Here is a 16,770-nt window from a genome sequence, read left to right as displayed (position 1 = left end):
AAGTAAAAAAATCATGTGTGACCAATACAACTTCGCTCGAGATGACAATGTTAGCGACCAGTTATATATAGAAAGGACCCTTTTGTCAAGCCCACTGATCGGCTTCATTATATAAAATACTGCGGATCTTGGGTTTTAAGATATAGACAGAGTCATAAAAACGCTTTATTCGATTATGATTTTTAAAAGCAGTTATTGTATTTAAGTAGTACATTTTAACAACAAGTGAACTTCAGTTGTATCAAAAATGTACTGTTTATATTTTGACAATGAACATTTGTGAGCAGTTTTAGCGAAAACCTCTCACCCAAAATGGGCCAAATCTGTTCTAATTTGCATAACAATAAGTTGCCCGTCGTGGTGCGAGCTGAATACTCACTCTGCAGTTGGGCACAGTTGAGTGAAGACGCAACATCATGTGTGGTGAATCCACAAGTTTATGCTTTTGTAAGACGTAGAAGCAAGTAATATGGTAAGTAGCACTGCTTCTTAAATAACCTCCCTCAATAACACACAAGTGCAACCAAATGAGAGAAAATTTATTGTAGATATTAGTAGCGCGATTTGTAATATTATGCCCATTGTTACTTGTATGTCACTCACAATGTCAGAATATGTTGGTTACAATGCTTTGGGACTACAACTGTACAGGAGAAATGGTGCTTTCAGCTGACCATTGATGAAACAATATTTGCTTGAAATCTTCAAACTAGCTATATTTAGTTGTGCACGTGTGAAATTTTTTGTATGACCCCTGGCAATTAAAAGGGCATTTGTGACTTAATTTAAAATGTTTTCGTGTAATAAACATAACTGCACAAAAAGACTGATTCATTTAGGTAATATTACTTGTCATAGTTCTGAGTTTTGGATACAGTGAGAAGTCTGCCCTACCAAGGTGTACATCAAGTCAAATTTAGTTAACATTTTAAACGTCGCTTTTGAAGACAATTACGGTGGGTTTCAGCGATTTCTTTTGGGCTATATTTATCAACTGTAATGGATTGATCATTGGGGAGAATTTGCGATTTTTAAAATACATCATTTTATCATTATTATTACTACAAGAATAAGGGTCCACATAGCTATTAAAGTTCTCTTACTTGTTTCAGATTACACTTGAGCAATCCATTTATTCTTAAAGATTGACATGCTGTCAAAAATCTTTTTGTAAGGTAAGTGTTCTTAATATAATACAACACACATTCACGCACATGTGAATTGCTAATAAAGCGATGGTTTACAGATGAAAGTTTTACGCAGGTTGACTACCGTCTCCAGTGTGCCGCATTCTGTTCCTCCATTACACGACCAACTACATGTATATTAAAACTTGATTGTACTTTCATCCAAGTTATGTGTAATTTATTTCATACATTCTTAAAAGAAAGTGTTCAAATAAGATGTTTTGCTCTTCTCTAGAATAAAACAAAATGATCTCAATCTGTCAGTTGAATCAAAATTTCTATGCTTTTTTTTTTCATTTCAGAAGCCCATGGAGAAACTGTGCAATATCGACCTGCAAGCTACAAGGTCTTTGGTTGACATATATCATGCTCAATTTCATGTATCTCTTATATCAAATCCGAATAAATATTTCTTTAATTCCTTGTTATTTTTTTCATATTGATATAAAATACACAGTACAGCAATATTAAAATGGGAAAGGAGAAAGATTACATAGATGTGATAACTGTTTCAAGTTCAATCTGGAAAATTGTGTAATTTTTTTTTTTTTTTTTTTTTTGGGGGGGGGGGGATGACGATTTTCTATGAAACCTGGTGATATTTAAAATTGAAATGGTTTAAAGCTTTGTAATTATGCACATTATTTTGTAAATAAAAATTGGACATTAAAGGTAATACCCGCTGAAAGAATATCTAAATTTCAATATAAAGTATAAATTTAAAATCTTGCAATCCATTCATAAGGTTTGTTTGTTTATAGCAACATGCACGTCACCCCTCAAAAGGAATGGAATCATCCCACCCGTCATCCCTCAAATGAAGCGAACTCGTCCCACCTGGCACCCCTTACAAGAAGTGAACTCGTCCCACCTGTCGCCCCTTAAATGGAATGGAATCATCCCACCTGTCACCCCTCAAATGAAGTGAACTCGTCCCACCTGACACCCCTCAAATGGAATGAACTCGCCCCACCTGTCACCCCTCAAATGGAGTGGACTCGTCCCACCTGTCACCCCTCAAATGGAATGAACTCGCCCCACCTGTCACCCCTCAAATGGAATGGAATCACCCCACCTGTCACCCCCCAAATGGAATGAACTCACCCCACCTGACACCCCTAAAATGGAATGGAATCATCCCATCTGACACCCCTCAAATTAAATGAACTCGTCCCACCTGTCACCCCTCAAATGGAATGGAATCATCCCACCTGCCACCCCTCAAATGGAATGAACTCGCCCCACCTGTCACCCCTCAAATGGAATGGAATCATCCCACCTGTCACCCCTCAAATGGAGGTAACTCGCCCCATCCGACACCCCTTAAATTGAATTGACTCATCCCACCTTCCACCCCTCAAAGTTGATAGACTCGCCCACTCATACCAATGCAGTCATACGAGTATCATTCATTTCAATATACAAGCAAAGACCAAATTTTCAATGTTTTATTTATTATATGACATCTTTAATGACAGAAAACCTCGAAGAAACAAATATTTACTGGGAAACTCATGTGCTCAAATAAAAAAGATAATAAGGAAATAGAACAGTCTTTGAACAGGACATTGGACAAAGAATAGGCCGCCAGGCGATATTAACCGTATGAATTTGACCGGAAATGATAAATCTGAAAATTGGCACCTACAGAATTTATTCTTATTAATAATTCGTGCAATTGTAATGAAACTGCTTTATGTTAATTTCAAATTTTTCATTTACAAAATTTAAAAGCACTTTTAGATTTAATCTGGAGAACAAAAAATGCATTCCAAAGAGAGTATAGTATAGGTTCTAAAAATCCACTACATATCAGTTTTACTTTAATTCTGTGTATTTTAGATTGAATCAAAAACTACCCCCAAAATAGTCATTTATTTTCATTAATTGCTTGTCATTCGCAAGTGTAAATATTAACATTAAAAATCGACTTATACAATGCAAATTACAATAATATGTAAAGGTAGTTGATTGGCTAAATAAACAATCTTACACGAGCTTCAACAACGAGAAAATTGCATTTTTAATCTCAACTTTGAAATTTGTGATTTGCAAACACGCTGAAAATAACATCATGCCATTTTAAACACTTTAATAATTGCACAATTGCATAATGAGATGAATTAAAAAGAAGCTGGATTGCTTCCAAATAAAATGATGTACATAGCATGTCCTAAGGTATAATTTTCAACATATAGCATCTGCGGTGCGAATAGATCTGGATCTGCGTCTGATTTTAAAATACGTCTTGGAGAATACGTCACGTGCACTGTGCAGGATCTCGGCAAAGGCGTTCGCAGTTCTGAAATATCAAAAGAACATTTAAATGGCGACATTTCAATCTTCGAAAGCAGAGAATCCGAATAAAGATTAGATTAACTGAAAATGGAAAAACCTCTGCTCATGCCGAAAAAATCACATTGAGGCTAACTGAACACCAAATTTGAAAAGTCGACTAAACGGGGTTTGTATGCAAGATTAAAAAAATTGATTTCACGATGAGAAGAATCACAAGAATCCCAATACTTTTGGAAAGCGTTTACAAGGCAAAGGGACCATTTCCAGACCCCATCGTTTTAAATCAGCACAAAGGTATATGCATTATTGAATAATTAGATAAAGGAAAAAACTAATTTTGGTATCTGGATGATAATAACCTTAAGTCAAAGCTTTAGAGTCTAGACGGCTAACATAAACAAGTCATCGTGAAAAACTTACATAGTTTTCTCTCGTTAATGTTCCAATTGAAAATATGGATTTAAAAAAAATACTGGTAAAACCAAATGCACAGTTATACTGATCAGTTTGTAATGTAGGCATCTGAGAAGATTCACACTAATATATCAAGTACATGTACTATGAAAGTGTTAAAAATACGAAATGTGTTCAGGTGGCCTAATTACGTACAGTGAGTGACAGTGAATTGACAGCATCTGGGCACCAAAAATCAAACTATCTAATATAACTTTCTACATATTATATTTGTGTTTTAACTGGCAGCACGTGCTTTTCAAGATTTTTAAAGATATCCCTATGCAACTTTTCTCAAATCCAAAAATCCAATCAACTACTCAGGCCAACTTAAAGTTTAGAACGAGTAAAATAATAATAAATTACCTGATAGTTTGAACTCGTAAAAAACATGAAAAGCTTTTACTCACATTAAAATTCTCGAAGCTGAATGAAAATTCCGGCCCTGCGACTTCATCACACACATCCTATTCTTACAGTGTGCAGCTGTCGAGTGACCAGTCAAGAAGATACGAGTAGTGCGCACTGCGCTGAGCGAATTTCTGTTATGCAAATTACAACGGGTTCGGCACATTTTGATTGAGGGGTTGCTGTTGAAATAATTTTCATTTGTCTGGTTTATTTGAAGGCACAATAAGTATCTATCTCAAAAGAGGATAAGGCAGGGTCTAATTTCAAGAGGGGAACACTGATGTGATATATTTTTCAGAAACCAAAGGCTGGGAGGGGGGGGGGTCAGGGCCCCCTGACCCCCTTCTAAAGCCGCCACTGCTGACCACCCCTTGAATTTCTTTTAAAAAACACCGATTGTCCCCTCTTGAAATTAGAATTTTGGCTTGATTAATCATAGTTCCAAACCGCATCAAATGGCACCGTATTCCCACTAAAATACCCCACGCCAAGGGGGTGGGGGGAGGGGGTCGGATCGGATTGGAAACCGCGGACCCCCCTCCCTTTCAAAAAATCCTGGATCCGCCCGTTCTGTGGTAGTGAATAAACCTGATAAATTAACGGAACACCGGGTTTTATTATACATTTTTATTATTCATTCCTATTAAAATTGTTTGAACATATTAAACTGCACATTACTAGTCAACTTATTTTATGCTTTTATATAACGTTCTTGTGTATAATATTTGAAGGCACAAGTGACTTCTGCAATTACCAGTAGGGAGTTTTTCAGCAAGATGAGAGCAGAGAGCCTGGTGTCGGTCATCCCATTCCTCAGATGTGTCTTTACTATCTCAACACAGAGAAAGATCTTTCCGCTTCCGTAGAAGTTACAGGTATGTACACGCCCTACGACTCCAGCTTCATAGCGGCGAGCGCTCCGCGGCAGAGCAATTACAACATGGAGTTTTTAAAATATTCACGCTGTAGAGTCTAGCAAATTTCACACGGATTTTATTTAAACATCTTTCATCAATCGTCATATAATTTTATATAATGCTCTTAAGAACTTCATTGACTAATAATTCATTTTAGATTTTTATTTATTTATTTATTCTTTGTTGCAAATGAACATCATTATCATATGTACCTGTAGTACTAATAGCTTGTAAAATCTACAACCTTTTAAAACCACTCCTTCTTCAGGTCCAATTAGTAAAAAAGTGTTAATCAAAAACAAGGCAACATTCACAATTATGGCAACTGACAATGTATTCTGCAGAGACATACAGCTATAAACTCACTGACACTTAATAGTCTTTGTCGCTTACATCTCAACATGCACAGCACGTGTTTGCTACAAACACGGAGTCCAGTAAGAAGTGAGACTTTGAATATGATTGTACTGGGAAAGAAAACAAATGAAGTTCAATGAAGGCCTCTTAGCATTTACGTATCAGTTTATGATTAATAAAGTATTTTTTTTACTTGCGCCTAAAGCAAGAGAAGATAGTGTGCAGGAATCTCCTGAACCGGGATCTTTGTTTTGGCTTTGGAGCTGGAATGAAAAAAAAATATGTAATTAAAAACATTGGATAAAATTGCAGGGGCGGATTGAGGCCGTCTTCTGGGTCTTCCCGAAGACGGTCAGATTTTCAAGTTTACATTGACAGGTATCTATTTTTTTCTGTCGGAAGACGGTCAAAAATAGAGAATGGTTCAACAAGATAATTTGGAAGACTGTCAGAAAATATCTCTGGATCCGCACTGAATTGGACTTCAAATATAAGACAAATGATTGGCTTTTATAGTGTATGTGGTCAACAGATTTGAAATATATACGGAACCTGGTCTAAAAAACATGATAAATGAAAATACTTACAATATACAGCTATGATTCATTCTTTTCAGTGGGCAAATTATATCAAACTTCAGACACAAATTTTATAATAACAAAAAAAAAATTATAATGCAATTATAGTGCTTATATTGCATAGAATATAACTATATAGTAGCTTGCTTTTGTGTGTTGTTACTACTCAATAAATATGTTTAAATTTTAAGAAATTGTGAGTTTAAAAAATACAGTCTGAGTATCTTTAAAATTTGCAATCCCCCCCCCCCCCCCCCCCCCCCCCCCCCATTGTAAAGATCCAGTAACTACCGTATTTTTGTAAAGCTGATCAACCTCACTGTTTAAACATGGAGGGTCCCTCAAAGACACCAAAGATGTTTTAGAACGTATAATTCAAATGTAAAAAAAAAACTATTTGTCTGCTTCTGAATAAGTGCTTAGGATTTATCACAGAAATACATCTTCACCCCCCCCCCCCCCCCCACCACCACCACCACCACCATCTTTGCCCTAATTCCACTAGCGGTAACTTCCCATTATTTTAACAGACCACCCTCAGTTCCAATTTACATCTGAGCCTTGATGTTTTTGTTGTCATCAACTGAAAATGTCAGTTGATTGTTCTTCCATTTTTGTTGTATCGCATGGGATTTGTGAATTCCGTTAAATATCCCTGACACACTGTATTGAGCCAACTTCTTTCTTTCAATGCATTGTTTCAGACAAATATTTTGAGATAATACGAAAGGTTGCAAAGAATTTTTTTTCATCAAATAGTTACAGTAATAAATTCATTAGACTCCAGCAAATAATTCATCATTAGATTTCTTCCTATTATATCTTATGCTCCTATACTTACATGAGTCACCCTTTTTAATCTTTTCCAAGCATTCTTCTGAAATAAAAAATAAAAAAAGGTATCAGATCTGAAGCTCAAAGTAGTTTAAGGAACCAGAGACTTTTAAAGATTTATATCTTTAGAACAGTGCATTATTATTAATCAATCAGTTTTTTAAGCTCTAAAATTAAATGGAATGTGCCATATATTATAAAAATAAACCATTGTTTATAATTATTAGGGAAAATGCTACCTCACCTGTGCCAAATTCATATTTAGATATACAAAACAATATGGCTGGTTCTATATTTTTATCTGTTTTGTACATAACAAAGAGAAACAGGGATGTAAAGCATATTACATACAACATGCAGTTTAGTATAAATCAAATGTTCCCATAAAAATATTTTGCAAAATAGATAAATATGCCAAGAAGGAAATAAAATAAAAAGCTGCTGCTGCAGTTTTATTTTAGTTAATGCTATCTCATTAATGTTCTGAAATAAGCATTAATTTATAATTATTAGTGTCAACATACAGGAGTACATGTATATGACAATACAGTAGACCTGTCTGGAAATGTTTACCTTCTATGCTTGGTGCAGCATCTACTTTTTCTTCTCCTGCCTTGAAAGTGTCAGCTGAAATATTATGAAATCTAGAATACATATGAGAATACAACTGACATCTCTATGGTACATGTGAAATATTTTGTTTTTATCTTCTTTTGGACATGTAATTGTTTATAAATTCATATTGTGTAACAACTAAAATTCACTTACGATAGCTATTGTGAACTTGGTCAATAATGATCTCTGAAAATATAACGTTTGCATTAATACATCATAATTATATCGCGATCGCATATGCTATATAGCAAATACAGTGAATGTAGTAATTGTCACTTACTAACCTATTAGTGTAAACATACAGGAGTACATGTATATGACAATACAGTATGCCTGTCTGGAAATGCTTACTTTCTTTGCTTGGTGCAGCATCTACTTTTTCTCCTCCTGCCTTGAAAGTGTCAGCTGAAATATTGTAAAATCTAGAATACATATGAGAATACATCTGTCGTCTTTATGGCACATGTAAAATATTTTGTTTTTATCTTCTTTTGGAGATGTAAATGTCTATAAATTCATATAAATTCATATTAACAACAACAAAAATTCACTTACGTGAGCCAATGTGGACTTGGTCAACAGTTGTCTCTGAAAATATAACATTTGCATTAATATATCATAATTATATCATGATCACATATACTATATATATATAACAAATAGGGTGAATGTGTTAGTTGCCACTTATTAGTTTAATTTAAAACTGTGATATTATTGCATTTAAACATGAACAAAAATATAAAAATGTAATACATCAAATCAACATATGGAAATGTGGTAGCTCTAAGTTTTTTTAATCGTAACAGGAATTGACCATGTTTATTTATAAAAGATTAAAACTTAGTTGTACTGTAACCTGCCACTTGTTATGTTGGTTATATAAAATTGTTCCATACCATTAGGAGTATCAGGACTGGAACTGGTCCCCTCTGGAATAAAATATATCACAAGTTTCACTATCATAAAAACACAATTAATCTGTCTAACAATTAATACAGTCAATCCGGATTACAATCCATTTTTGCTGAAACTTTTATTACATCCTTAAACTTGGAAATGATTTACTATATATGATTTTCATTTACAAATTAATATCCAATCGTCAGATTCAGAGAGTTCAACTGCTCAGAGCATTGATATACAATTTAAAAAAATAGAGGATCAGGCAATACCGCCTCCAGGTATTGCACCACCAGTAGAATAAGCACATTCATATGGGAAAAAAAGGGACACCACCCCCAGTGTTAGATTTGTCTGCTGCCTTTGACACAGTAGACCATAATATTTTATTTACATTTCTAGAGCAGAGTGTAGGAGTTAGGGAGAAGGCCATAGATCTTTTACGATCCTATTAATATAAATGGTGTGCTTTCTGAACTGTCACAGCGTTTATTTGGTGTTCCTCAGGGGAGCATTCTTGGCCCTCTAAAATTTTGTGTTTACACTCTACCACTTGGAGCAATTCTGCGTTATCATAAGATAGGTTACCACTTTTATGCAGATGATACCCAGTTGTACACATCTTGCAACATCCATGATCCAGCATTGTCTGTGAACACCATTGCTGACTGCATATCAGATCGGAGAGGTTGGCTCATTTCAAACAAATTGAAGATAAATGATGGAAAAACATAACTTTAGTCATTACTCAACCCCACAACAAGGGCCTTAATGCTCACAACCTACATGTAGCTGCAACTTAAAATTGGAGCCAGTATGGCATTATCCTCCCCCCCCCCCCCCCCCCCCCCCCCCCATGTAAAAAAATTAGGAGTATACTTTGTGATTCTACACTTTCAATGGACAAACAGATCTCCAACATTACAAGGTCTTGTTTATTCAACGTTAGGAACATTGGCACCATAAGGAAATATCTGAATCAATCATCTGCTGCTACTGTTATACACTCATTGGTATATCATTGCAATTCTGTATTATATGGATGTCCAGATGATAAGATCAAAAGATTAAAATGCACCCAGAATATCTCAGCATGGCTTTTAATGCTACAGCCTAGGGATTGCCATATCACTCCAATTTTAAAGCAGTTACATTGGTTACCAGTTAGGGCCAGAACTTTATTTAAGGTTTTAGTTTTACACATGCTGCTTTTTATAACCTAGCTCCACCAAATATAATTGATCTGGTCAAACATTATAGTCCTCAAAGATCCCGGAGGTCTGGTGACAAACTTTTACTGAAAGTTCCCAAATCAAAGTTAAAAAACATATATGGTGACATATCATTTTGTGTAGCTGCACCAGTAGAATGGAGTAAGTTACCAATTTTTATTAGACAAATAGAATCACAAGAATCTTTTTAAAAGGAATTGAAAACTCACATTTTTAAGACATTTTATTCATGAATTTTTAAATTTTACATGAAAGAAACCTTGGATTTTTTACTTTTAATTACTGTTTATTACAATTTAGTCTAGCTCTGATTTATATAACATATCTTAATCATTTTTATCTATAAACTTCTTTGTATTTTATGTTGTACAGTCTATTGAACATTTTATGGATTTTAGACTCGAAATAAATATATCATTATATTAATATATAGTTCTTTATGTCACTTTTGTTACATGATACATAGGAAAATCAAGATTTATTTTAGAGAAAGGGAGGATATAGTTTTAAAAATCCACCATAAATAAATAAAAATAAAAATAAAAAAACAAAGCAAAATGGTGGTAAAAAGAAGGTCAACATGGTGTTTGTATGTAACCTGCCAGACATCGCGTTGGTTATATAAAATTGTTCCATACCAGTAGGAGTATCAGGACTGGAACTGGTCCACTCTGGAATAAAACATATCACAAGTTTCACTATCATAAAGTATATTTGAGTACAACATTCATTTTCATAAAGGAAATATAGCGTGGTTAATCCCAATATGTCAAAAATCAAATGTTAAATTTAATGTTATTTTAGAATCCAAATCATGAAAAGAATTAGTTTAAATATGATAATGAGGAATAAATAAAAGCTGCATGCAAAGCTAGAATAAAAGCTAGTTTTAACTAGTTAAAACTTTTTACTAAATTCCAAAGAATCACAAAGCAGATGGTTTATTTCTTATACAACTCACCCTCAATCTTCATTTCTGGGTCTCCCCATTTGCAAGTGATTTGCATATTTTCTTTAGAGGTGACATGAATATGCCTGTTAATGAATGCCCTTGGCTCCCATTCATATCCACTGTCAGGGCAGTTCATCTGGATAAAAAACAATTAAACTGTCTAACAATACACATAAAAAATCTATTTTCTATAAAAATCTATTTTCTATTCGTGGTATCTTGTGCTCACTCCGAGCGCAGCCGAGAATTAATTACAGCTTTGGAAGTAACTGGTTCGCGCTGCCAGTAATTACGTCGCGGGGTATTCAGGGGACAGACCGTGATCACAAGATACCGCGAATAGAAAATAGATTTTTAGAAAATAGATTTTTCAAGTGAACGAAGCCTTAATCTGGATTACCTTGGCACAATACACTTAATCTGCATAACAATACATCTGATAAATAGAAAACAGAGATAAAACAATTAATTATCATAACCTAAATAACATATTATGTAATTTAATCACTCCTTCATGAAGGCATTCATCATTACAAAGATGGCATAACATTACCTTTGCTACTGTACATATTACAGAAGTTATTACAGCAAGTTTCTTCAAGATAAGTTTTGAGTATCAGCATCTGTGTAAGGAAATGCTCTACCATAGTGAACTAAATGTTTCTCTCTCTTTTAAGGCTTCATTTTCTTTTTGACATATCAAGAAGTAATTCAAGCATCAATTCTAATACAGAGAAAAAAACAAAAAAAAAAAAAGATAAATAGTTGCAACACAACGTTTCAGACATTTGTTTGATAGAACCATTTCAATTTGCCATACAATTAATAAACTAGGTATATTATACTCACATCTATTTTCTTAACAAATTTAAACTCTGCATCTGAGTTTTTTGGCAACATTATGTTGCAGCTTTGTTGAGGGTCCTGCGGGCTGACCCTCAGCATCTTGATGCCACTCTGAGGGCACCATCTTCCAAGTGATGGGCAGCTGCCAACTACTTTGGCCTGTAAAGTGTTTTCCCTAAGGATTATTCTGACCTTTGCCGAATCTGTTAAAAATGAATTATAAAATGAAATTAAAAAATGGAATGAAATTAATACATTCAACTTTTTTTTCATTCATTGGCATAGATACAGGAGTGGTAAATTTACATAAAATTTAACATATCCTTTTGTTGCACTGAAGATGGCCAATAACTAAATGATTTTTTTGATAATAATAATAATAATAATAATAATAATAATAATAATAATAATAATAATAAAACAGCTTATATTGAATGCATATGGAGAAATATAATAATGCAGTAGACTCAATAAATTACCACTAAACTTAAAATGAGTATTTAAAAAAAAATAATAACAAAATATGGTGTCCACCGTGTTTTTTAAATCTAAAAGTTCATGATAAGATACTGAAACGTGCATGAGCAGTTTGGCATTAAAGTGTTGGTACATTGATTAGTGCCACATTTACTGAAGGTATAACATGATTACTAGGGTCCATCAGTTTTTTAAAGATGGTTTAGTCATTGTTAATTGAGTAATTTTTGGATTATAAGCACGTGGTGCACGTGCTAGCATGTATTGTGCACTCTGTGATTATCTGTTTTGAACCTCAGTGGCTGAGATTCTTTCAGTCTACAGTCACGGCCCTGACATCCATTCTTCTGGTACATACACGCACACGCACACCAACTTTGAGGAATAAGGGTAAATGTACGTACAAATAAAGGTACAAGTACTAGTTAAATGGAAGTTTGCATGCACGCTTTACCTGTGCTCTTTGGCTCCGGTTGAATATCACTGCTGGTGGGTGTGTTTTCCATCGTCACCTACAAAAAGTTTTCCCTTTTACTGCTCCATATTTCTAAAGTTGATAAGGGGAATGACTTGCTTACCCACATGATATCTTTTATCAAAAACATCTCCTTGATTGCAAGGCAAGAGTTGACTTAGACTCTAGTCTACTAGTAGTTTCCTAAATTACTGCGCGAGTTCACGCATTGTCATAAAGTGCATTTTTTTCAAAAAGTATCACATACAGAATAATAATAAAATAAATGGATAAACTTCACTTGATTTTCTTTCATCTATAAGATTTTTGGAATAGTAGATCTATTTCTGGTAAGAAAAATTCAACTTACAGCGCTGAATGTATCTAGTTCAGGTTTAATCATCTCAAAAACAATCGAGATTTGTTTACCTAATTTGCATATGCATAGTAAAATAGTTCAAGAAATTTGATTGGGCAGCTCCTTATTGTTCTCAAAACTTTAAACCAATCAAATTTTCTGTTTTTGATGCGCTAGGTCATTTCTGACAACGTTTGCCCTAATTCACCGTGATCACATGGTTGTGCTCAGAACGGTTTCTTTATTCAATGGCATTTTGATTACCGAATATTCTGTTATCTTCATGGTTATTTTCTTTACGTTTACATGAGCTACGAAGTCTTCCTCATGGAAAAATCATCCCATATACAAGTGAGTGACGTCAAGACGAACTTCCGGTTTTCTTGGAATCTTGAGGGCATTATTAGGTTTGCACCAAATTTCAAAATCTACGCAACAGTTTGAGTTAAACTTTGTATTGGTATGTAAACTCTTTATATAATATTGCACCTACATGCAAAATTTGAGAGCTTTAGCTTTCATTGTTTTTCTACAATGCCCGTTCAAATGTGAAAATAAGCCCCTTTTCGTCCATTTACTGAAGAAAACATAATATTTTGAAATAGGAATATGCCACATTTTCAGCTCTATAACTGAAGAGTATGAATAAAGAAAGTCGAGGTACTGTCGTGCCCTAGACGTCAAGACAAAAAAGTATTTAATGTATAAAGTTTCTTATCAGCAGTGTATTGAAATTACTGATTCTCATTATTATCTATTTTAAACTTATCCCCACAGAAATAAATCCAAAATAAAAACTTACAGTTTATAACTTAACAGCATTAACAATTTCTACCAGTAGCGGAGACCGGTGTCACGAAACTGAGGGTCCTTGTGACAGAAAGCCCGGCCTCCATAGCCTATAGCAGGGGCGGATCCAGAGATATTTTCTGACAGTCTTCCAAATTATCTTTGTTGATCCATCCTCCATTTTTGACCGTCTTCCGACAGAAAATATTAGATACCCGTCAATGTAAACTTTAAAATCTGACCGTCTTCCAGAAGACCCAGAAGACGGCCTAAATCCGCCCCTGTATAGTTATAAACTTATAATGGTTAGAGTAAGTCTTACCTAAGTGGATCAAAATCTAGGGCGAGGCTCACCTGTACAAAGTAATGGGAGGCGGACTCTCTGTCACGGGGGACTTTCTGGTACATGACACCGTTGCTAGTTGGGCCCCGAGGTTAGTTGCCTCCTCGTCAATTTATAAAATGTAACTACAAGAAAAAGTAACAACAGAAAAAAGAGAAAAGCACTCAGAGAGTGCAGACCTCCGCCAAGGCAGCAAAGACTCCATCCAATGCCATTTCACCCTAAATTTTCGATACTTTTGATTATTGATTGATTGTTGATCCGGATCACCACTAAAAACTACCTACCCTGAAAATTCCATCAAAATCGGTCCAAAACTTTTTGAATTATGTTGATGACAAACAAACAGACAGACAAACAGGGGTGAAAACATAACCTCCTTGGCGGAGGTAAAAATTGATCACATCATTTTGTGAAGTGATCGCACTGGTATCTAATAATGCCAAGAAAGCTTCGGACGTAAATAAAGTTTTAAGGGGTCCAAACGAAAGATTTCCACATCTAAAAGTTACTTTATTGTCGTCAAATATAGTATATGTATAGGGCTTCAACTGAAGCTAATTGTTTCAAGTTTGACAGAAATGTAGTCCAATCTAGCACCAGAGACGGCTGCAATCCTTTAAAATAAAAATTTCCTTAAAAATGTAAGGGAAAAAAATCTCCTTTTTCCGCAATATATTCGTATTTCTTTCTTATTTTTCAATGCTTTTATTGAAATGCTTTTCTTTCTTATTTTTCAATGCTCCTAGGCTTGGTGTAATTTCTTTTAAATCTCTACCTCAGGCGACGCACGCCTACATGTTGCCCTGTTTTAAATATGTTCATAATACTACCTGTGGCGGCTAAGGTCATGTATGTTGTGGCAGTACTCCATGCAAACACAGTGGGAGTCAATCGAATACCTGCTTGTAGGTCAAGCTAACGCCCAGACAGGTGAAATTTTAATGCAAGTTGACAAGAAGACTATCTATTGCTGGATTATTAAGTTATAGCACTTCCTATAAGGCATACACGACTAAAAGACAAAAAGGTTAGTTTAGTTCGTTATATTTGATATCCTCTCGAGAGTTGGAATACGTGCAAGTTGTAAAATGCTTTATTTACAAAATTTGCCTGCACGATAGTGTTTCAAGTTGTTCGTGGAGTGACAATGGACACAGAAGAACGTCAACACACCTTATAATAAAAAGCAAGTATTGCAACAAATCATGTTATATTTGGGTATTAAGGGCGTCGGGTCGATAATTGGAATGCATTCTTGTTTTCATTTCTGAAAGGTATTGAGAGATAATATCCTAATCACATCTAGTCCATAGGACGCGTTGACTTATACACCTGTACTCATTCGTATTCATAACCTGAGCCTATCAAGTCATTTCAGAGCTAAAATGACATCGCGAAATTAATGATAGTGTTCAACGTAATTCATATCTTATTAATGTTATACTGACGTTAAATTAGGTGCGCAAAGTCGAGAAATAATCACTAATATGCCTACTATCAATATAGTCGGCCCAGCTCCATCTCATTATAACGACTCATTTTAATATTGGGCTGTTTTCAGATTTTAAAATTGCTTTCCATGGTTGAATTGAAATGGCAGACATCAAGATTAGTGTGAGTGTAAGCGTGATCGTCTGCATAATCGTGGGAGAGTTGGTCAGTAGTTTGTGGTACCATTACCGGGCGCCGTGGTACGGGTCTAGATACCTCCTCACGGCGGTGATAGCAGATGCAGGATTGGTAGTGATACTGAAGTATATTACACAGTAAGTAGACCTTATATCATGCTAGCTTAACAGCCGTTATATTAGAGCACATTTTTACCTTAGAGTACCACACCTTGACCATATATTGGCTGTAAACATAGTCAAGTATGCCTTACGTAATATACCTAGCATTAGTTTAATTTAGAACTCAGCCTGTTTATTTACGAATTCCTTCTCATTACGACCCACTCTTGCCCTTCGGATAAGTTTTTTATATCTATACTAAAATATTTAAGCCCCCTTTACACTGGACGGCGTCCTTTCTGCGTCCAACAGTACGGCCCTATTTGAGAGTTAAAAAATTAAAATACTTTACGTGCCGACAACTGGCCGATCATTGAGCATTCATTCTGATACAAAATCAATGCTCGTGCCTCCTTATTAAGACCACAGCGATGTCAAATTTCCTGGTCGCAGAAAGGACGCAGAAAGGACGCCGTCCAGTGTAAAGGGGGTATTAGCAATGAATTTATCGTCGAACTGTCAGCGCACTATGTTTTTTTTTTCTTTTTTTTTTTTCCAGAAAATACTACCGAGTCACTTATCGTGCATACGAGGCAGCGGCGTGGCTAGCTGGCGGCATTACTCTTCTGTTCGCGTGCCTCGAAGCTCCTCATGTCGTACACAACACTCACTCATTGTGGGACTTCACCTTCCACGCGCTTCACAAGTTCCTTCTTGTCTTCATTGTGTCGCTGGTGATGGACTACTGCGATAAGCACTTCTAGACCACTGTTCTTCATTTAGGCTTTGATATGTCAGAATAGACAACACTGACATCTAATATGCAAGTTAACATTTCTCTAGTAAAAACTTTTGTACAGCGGAAAATATGAGGCTGCCACAGTTAAATGTGATCTTACGTTGGACCTCTACAAATAAAAACGTCAAATTGCCAAATGACTGTTGGATCTCATTTAAATTCAGTGGTTTTAGTGCTGTTTTATGGATACAGTGCGTATTATAACGTTAAATAAAATAGTTAAGTTAATTGCGCAGT

The 16,770-nt window shown here is 35.1% G+C and overlaps 2 protein-coding genes and 3 long non-coding RNA genes across 5 annotated transcripts; 2 read left to right on the top strand and 3 right to left on the bottom strand.

Moving 5' to 3' along the window:
- Positions 1 to 326: 326 nt before the first annotated feature.
- Positions 327 to 1,610, top strand: LOC147764302 (uncharacterized). The gene is made up of 3 exons (XR_015332163.1): positions 327 to 472; positions 1,113 to 1,175; positions 1,490 to 1,610. It is a non-coding gene; the product is annotated as an uncharacterized LOC147764302 (long non-coding RNA).
- Positions 1,611 to 2,619: 1,009 nt separating this feature from the next.
- LOC147764301 (uncharacterized) lies at positions 2,620 to 4,478 on the bottom strand. Its single transcript, XR_015331940.1, has 2 exons — positions 4,349 to 4,478; positions 2,620 to 3,489 (listed from the first exon to the last, which is right to left on the bottom strand). It is a non-coding gene; the product is annotated as an uncharacterized LOC147764301 (long non-coding RNA).
- Positions 4,479 to 5,328: 850 nt separating this feature from the next.
- LOC147764300 (uncharacterized) lies at positions 5,329 to 7,831 on the bottom strand. Its single transcript, XR_015332100.1, has 4 exons — positions 7,804 to 7,831; positions 7,609 to 7,662; positions 7,043 to 7,078; positions 5,329 to 5,886 (listed from the first exon to the last, which is right to left on the bottom strand). It is a non-coding gene; the product is annotated as an uncharacterized LOC147764300 (long non-coding RNA).
- Positions 7,832 to 8,197: 366 nt separating this feature from the next.
- Positions 8,198 to 12,563, bottom strand: LOC147764299 (uncharacterized). Its single transcript, XM_087009104.1, has 6 exons — positions 12,512 to 12,563; positions 11,584 to 11,783; positions 10,744 to 10,870; positions 10,301 to 10,453; positions 8,547 to 8,579; positions 8,198 to 8,238 (listed from the first exon to the last, which is right to left on the bottom strand). Exons 1-6 carry the CDS (start codon positions 12,561 to 12,563, stop codon positions 8,198 to 8,200), a joined length of 606 nt encoding a protein of 201 aa, XP_086865230.1.
- A 2,277-nt stretch (positions 12,564 to 14,840) lies between these two features.
- On the top strand, positions 14,841 to 16,759 carry LOC106168982 (uncharacterized). The gene is made up of 3 exons (XM_087001136.1): positions 14,841 to 15,031; positions 15,566 to 15,770; positions 16,294 to 16,759. Exons 2-3 carry the CDS (start codon positions 15,598 to 15,600, stop codon positions 16,496 to 16,498), a joined length of 378 nt encoding a protein of 125 aa, XP_086857262.1. The 5' UTR covers positions 14,841 to 15,031; positions 15,566 to 15,597; the 3' UTR covers positions 16,499 to 16,759.
- Positions 16,760 to 16,770: the final 11 nt, after the last annotated feature.

This window comes from Lingula anatina, chromosome 1 (genome assembly GCF_051362555.1).
Source record: "Lingula anatina isolate TDL-2025a chromosome 1, LinAna3.0, whole genome shotgun sequence".
NCBI classification, from domain to species: domain Eukaryota; kingdom Metazoa; phylum Brachiopoda; class Lingulata; order Lingulida; family Lingulidae; genus Lingula; species Lingula anatina.
The sequence above is the reverse complement of the archived record's forward strand: the minus strand, read 5'-3'. Positions and strand labels throughout refer to the sequence as shown.

Coding starts and splice junctions, on each gene's coding strand:
- LOC147764299 (XM_087009104.1), bottom strand. CDS start 12,563: ATGGAAAACACACCCACCAGCAGTGATATTCAACCGGAGCCAAAGAGC. Junction 10,871..11,583: donor AATTTGTTAAGAAAATAGAT/GTGAGTATAATA, acceptor TTTTTTATCCAG/ATGAACTGCCCTGACAGTGG. Junction 10,454..10,743: donor CCCAGAAATGAAGATTGAGG/GTGAGTTGTATA, acceptor GTTTTATTCCAG/AGTGGACCAGTTCCAGTCCT.
- LOC106168982 (XM_087001136.1), top strand. CDS start 15,598: ATGGCAGACATCAAGATTAGTGTGAGTGTAAGCGTGATCGTCTGCATA. Junction 15,771..16,293: donor ATACTGAAGTATATTACACA/GTAAGTAGACCT, acceptor TTTTTTTTCCAG/AAAATACTACCGAGTCACTT.